At 54.9% G+C, this 5,668-nt stretch overlaps 1 protein-coding gene across 1 annotated transcript; it reads left to right on the forward strand.

Moving 5' to 3' along the window:
* Positions 1–92: 92 nt before the first annotated feature.
* Positions 93–3,166, forward strand: THAP11 (THAP domain containing 11). The gene has a single exon (XM_065640831.1). The coding sequence runs from the start codon at positions 239–241 to the stop codon at positions 971–973; it is 735 nt and encodes a 244-aa protein (XP_065496903.1). The 5' UTR covers positions 93–238; the 3' UTR covers positions 974–3,166.
* The last annotated feature ends 2,502 nt before the right edge of the window (positions 3,167–5,668 follow it).

Raw genomic sequence — 5,668 nt, forward strand, 5'->3', positions numbered from 1 at the left:
CGGCGAGGGCGGGGGCGCAGCGCAGTGTGGGGCGGGTAGTTCCGGCGCGGCGCCGTTGCCGCGGTGCATCGTGGGCCGCGTAGTTCCGGTGCGGCCGCGGCGGGCGGCGTTGGCGGGCGGCGAGAGGCCGCGGTTGGCCTTGTGGGAGCTGTAGTCCGGCGGGGGCCCCCCGCGCCCGCTCTCCCCGCCGCCGGGGCCGCCCAGGGGTGTCCCTCCCCGCCGGGGAGGCCGCCCCGCCATGCCGGGCTTCACCTGCTGCGTGCCGGGCTGCTACAACAACTCGCATCGCGACAAGGCGCTGCACTTCTACACCTTCCCCAAGGACGAGGAGCTGCGGCGGCTCTGGCTGAAGAACGTCTCCCGGGCGGGCGTCAGCGGCTGCTTCAGCACCTTCCAGCCCACCACAGGCCACCGCGTCTGCAGTGAGCACTTCCAGGGCGGCCGCAAGTCCTACCTGGTGCGGGTCCCCACCATCTTCCCGCTGCGCGGCGTTAACGAGCGCAAGGCGCAGCGGGCCGCCCGCCGCCCTCGTCCCGCCGCCGCCGCCGCCGCTGCTGCCTCCGCCTCCGCCGCCGCGCAGGGCCCCGGTGCCGCCGCCGAGGCCCCGGCAGGGGGCGCGGCCGAGGACGTGAAGCCGATCGACCTGACGGTGCAGGTGGAGCTCGGGGCCGGGGCCACCGCTGCGCCCGGCCCCGGGAGGGTAGCGGCGGCGGCGGGGGAGGAGGTGCCGGTGGAGGGCGGCCCCCCGGACCACTCGTACTCGCTGTCGTCGGGCACCACGTCGGAGGAGCTGCTGAGGAAGCTGAACGAGCAGCGCGACATCATCGCGCTGCTCGAGGTGAAGATGAAGGAGATGAAGGGCAGCATCCGCCGCCTGCGCCTGGCCGAGGCCCAGCTCCGGGAGGAGATCCGCGAGAAGGACCGGCTGCTCCACGCCGCCACCGCCGGGACCCGCAAGCGCCACGGCCTCTGAGGGCCACCGAGGCCCGGCCCGGCCCGGGGGTATGCCCGGCACATCAGGACACGGGGCTCTCCAACCGAGAGCCTCTGCTGCCTTCGCTGAGGTGCCGGAACAGAGCAGAGATGGGATGGGCTGCAGCCCCGCAGTCCCCCGGCTCTGGCTGCCTGGACCCTCCTGCCCCCACCAAATCAGCCCCCAGCCAGGCAAGCCCTCACCATTGGATTCTCCTGCCTAGACGGGGCGGCCGCTGCCAGCTCAATGCCGAGCCCCGTTACCGATCCAGCGTTACCCCAGAGCTAGCACTGCGGGCGCCCACCAGCATCCCATCCACGCTGGGCCCATCAGACCCCTCTCTGTGCCGGCAGCGGCAGAAAGCGCTTCTTTTGGTGTATATGGGACCCATGTCACCACGAAGTGGACGCAGAACATCAGTTTTCAGCAAATAAACTCTCTCTCTGTGAAGTGAGGTAGCAGCAACACTACCCCCTGGAGAAGGCGTGTCTGACAGTGTGGTTGGCACTGTACCCTTCGTAGGAACGAATGTCAATGTCATGGTTGGCCTTGCTTAGCAGAGGCACGAGGAAAGCTTTAGAAACCCTCTCAGGGTGATGTGTTTCTTCAGTAAATTACTGATGCCATAAAAGACTGCTGTTTCTAGTGTGAAAGAATCCCCAGATTAAAGAGTGCTCTTGTACTATGTAGTTTTTGCTTTCTCCGCAGTATGTATTTGTTACAGATGTCTCTGCTCTCAACACTAGTAAGGATTATGATCTGGTACAAAGAGCCCGGTGGCATTTGACGGCTGTAGTTTATCTCATTGGCTTAAGAACTCCCTCTAATGAAACGGAGGCTTTGTAACACATAGGAATTTAAATCCTTGGCTTTCGTTCAGAGAACTGGGACAAAACAGAAGCAAAGCAAGTTTATCTGCAGTGGTTGCAAACTCTTGTTGTCTAATCCTAAACTAGTTGGCATGACTAATAATCTGTACATTAGGCAAGACCTTACTGAAACGTGCTTGCGTGTTCTAAACTGAGATTTAAGACTCTTGTAACCAATCTATGTGGAATGATTGTGTAGTTGCTGTTTCTAGCCAGCATTAGGACCCTCACTTTCAGGAACAGGAAACCAAATCAGCGTTGGCTAGAAAGATGGTGGAGCGAGGATAGCAAGGCTGGCCTGAGCGTGTACTTCAGGTTAGCCAGTGGAAAAGATACCTCAGCGCTGAGGAGGAAGAGGAAGGTATCTGGTGCTCCTGCGTGACTCTCTGGTGATGCGTACTTGGGGAGGATAAAGCTTCCATAGTGACGGATGTTGGGAACAAGAGGCAGTTCACCACAGTGTGCCCGTGACGACGTGTGAGGGAGGAGTGCCCAGGTGTCCACTGGGTCTGAGAGATCTTCTTCCTGTAACCAGAGCGCGTTACACTCGGGAGATCAGGATGTCTGTTTTACTAAATTTTATAGAAGTATTTTCTAAATGTAAAAAGTATCTTTAGTTTGAAAAATATTGTAATCTTTGTAACACTGGCTAACGTAGCTTTACAATTGTCTGTTTTGATGCTCTGTATGACCGAACAAAAGGGCACAGTGGGATTTGGTAGCTGGAGGTTTATCTATTGATCATGTAGCCCATTCAGCTAACGGCAGTGGTTGTCACAGCCTGCTATGTGATGCATGGGTCATTTTTCTATTAATGTGTGTGCTGAGTTGGATGGTTGACCGTAAGGATACTACAGGTCTACTCATGTACTAAGTATTTCCCATTATTTCATTTTAATTTATTTTCTCCAACCTGATATGTAGCTCTTAACTTCAGCTCCGTGGTATACTGATTTTCCTGCGAGTCAAGTAAGCAGCAATTTGTGGGTTGGTTTGTTTGTGTGTTTTCTTTTTGTAGGGAAAGCAGGTACCTGCTACACCATCTGATTTAACATATGTAATTGGTCCAGCAGATCTACATGCTCCCATCAAGACAATAGGCAGCACAACGTCTCTCCTCACGGACAGACCGGTTGCGCACCCTAGCTTCTTGAGAACGTGCGTGTCCTCACAGTCATGGTACTTTTTCTACCATTGGAATGCACTTCAGGACGTTCAGCCATTCGGCCTGCTGGACTGGTTAACTGCTGGACTCTTCCACTTCTCCAGGTTACACTGAGGTGCTAACATGCTTAATTTTAATAAAGTATATTTTGTTTTGTTATGTTTCCCATTTCCGTGCTGTATATATATTTCTCAAAGGTTGGTGGCTGTAGCTTGACTTCTTTTGCAACAGCTTTTTATTCCTCATGAACTCCACGGTTGCAGGCATGTGAATCTCTTTATGTTCACATAGGGTGAGGAAGAGAAGTTAGAGGTCTGATCACTGTACTGATCACGCAAGTAGCGTGCCTGTTGTGTGTCCTGCCTCCAGGTTTGGAAACTGCCTCCTCTTACAGTCCTTCCCGCTGTTCCTACCTCTGCCCTGTGAGCAGGGCCCTGATGTGGCAGGGCAGAAGTTATTGTGCCAGTGAGAGTTGTTACGGAGAGGCTGGAGACTCCTCGGGGAACTGGTGTGCCAGAAGGCACAGACCAACAGGTGGGATGGTCAATATCTCTCCGATACAGCCTCAGACTTCCCTACTCTCTATACAGACAGCAGAAATGTTGAACTTCTGGGCTAAATCAGGGCTAAATTAGAGAGAGACTGTGCCAACAAACCTAACCTTCTGCTCCTCCCTCAAATTCTTACTGCATCTCTCCTTCAAAAATGAAAAACCGCACTGTACAGAGCAGACAGGTGCTGCTATAGCTGGGTAGTCACACCATAAAAAGTACTTATCCCACTATAGGAGCTACTACAGAAACAGCAGCAGGAAAATCAACACTATTTTATCCTAAAACCTGCAAGTTCCAGGCTTGGGACCCATGTTTGGAACAGACTCCACAACACCTCAGCTAGAACAAGGGACCCCAGGTGGTCCATGTCATGCAAATCCTTCTCCTTTGTCTTTCCATATGAAAAACAAATGAGAAGTAGCCTTTTCTGTATATTCACAGCTTTGCATTGTTGTATAATCAAACCAGTTCCTAGATCTTCCCAGATAAATCTGATGGGTCAGGGTTGCTGTGCACAAACTGTTTACCATTGTAAGAGTCTCACAGGCTCCACCCTTTGAAAAACAGGTTTTGTTCATGACACAAATCCTTACGCTGAGTCCACAAAGAACTGTGGACAGGATGGTGCCAGTTGTTCCACTGGCATCTTTCCCCTTGGGGAAGAGATATCAGTAGTGATAAGGTGCAGAGCACAAGAACATGTCTCAGGCTGGCAGCTGGAGATCTGAGAATGTCACGATAAAGGCAGTGAAAAAGCTCATCATTTTCTGCCAGCCATGAACCAGCACTTCAGTCAGAAGACAAGGGAGAGAGAGGGGAAAACAAACAAGATCACCTGTTTATTGTTCATCTACCCTTCACTTGGACTCAGTGGTGTATCAGCTGCCTGCAGTCTCCATTTCCAGGTAAGAAGCCATGCAAGAGTGACTGGCACAGCGCTGGCACTCAGGTTGGCCTTCTCAGATAGGAGAAACCTGCTGGAACACATTGTTAGTGCCACATTAGAGGTGTCCTAGAGAGCCTTGGTGTGAGCCACCTCCATCTCCTTTTCCTAGTGCTGCCTTTGGCAGCAAGCCTGGGCGAGCAGACCCATCTCTTCCCAGAGTTGTGCAATCCCGTCTCTCTCCAAGAAGCGGACAGATGACATTCAGGTTTGCCATCAGAGACCCAGGAACCTCCGGAGCCGAGCTCAAACACTCCACTTGGTATGGGACGACCGCTGAGCCGTCTTTCAGGCTCAGCCCTATGGTCTAACTACCCGATAACAAAGACTTCTGCACCTTATAAGCCCTCTCTGCTGCTGCAGTGCCCGTGGCGCCGGTCTCCAGTGAGACCAAACCCAGGGTTTCTAGGCCGCTCATCTGTTTGCAAGTATTTGTTTGAAGGCGGTTTCTCTACCACCCCATACCTTCTGTGTGAACTTCTTCCACTGCAAGCAAGCTGAGCAATTCATTTAGTAAATAAATAAATAAAATCACTATACAGCTCGTGTTAGGGGAAGTAAAGTGAATGTCAGGCTCTGCGGTTCTGGCTGCGGCTCATTGCCAAGCTCCCTGCCCAGGGCTGGCGGCGCTCTGAGGGTGGGCCTGGCCGGCCTTCATGAACACTTCTCGCCTCCCTCTTCGGGGTGAAATCCTGCAGTTACAGCTCGGGGACAGTCGTTGCCAGAGCGGGTAACACGGGCCCAGGGCGGGCTGAGGTTCCTCTCAGCCACCGGAGCCATGACCGCCCTCCCGAGAGAGTGACAGAGCCCAGTGGAGCCTCCCTCCTGGGGTCGGCTTAAGTGGCCCCTAGACAGGCAGGGTAATGGGGTTTGTCAGGGAGGGCCCTGAAACGGGAGAGTCCCGCGGAGGCAGAGGGTCAGCTCTGTACCCCCCTCCGCCCTTTCATGCTCCGCCACTATCCCACAGTGCTCCGGGGCACCGCCTGCGGGGCCAGTGATGCGCGGTCCGCTTCCCTTCATTCAAATGAGCCACGGCGGGCGGCGGCGCGCTGCACTTCGGGAGTTGTAGTCCTCCGCGCCCCTCCCGGTGCGCGCTCCGGCGGCCAGCGGGACTCGCTGTCCCGGCGTGCCGTGGGGCGGGGCCGCCGGGACGGGGCGGGGCGA

This window comes from Caloenas nicobarica, chromosome 9 (assembly GCF_036013445.1).
Source record: "Caloenas nicobarica isolate bCalNic1 chromosome 9, bCalNic1.hap1, whole genome shotgun sequence".
NCBI lineage: Eukaryota > Metazoa > Chordata > Aves > Columbiformes > Columbidae > Caloenas > Caloenas nicobarica.

Coding starts and splice junctions, on each gene's coding strand:
- THAP11 (XM_065640831.1), top strand. CDS start 239: ATGCCGGGCTTCACCTGCTGCGTGCCGGGCTGCTACAACAACTCGCAT.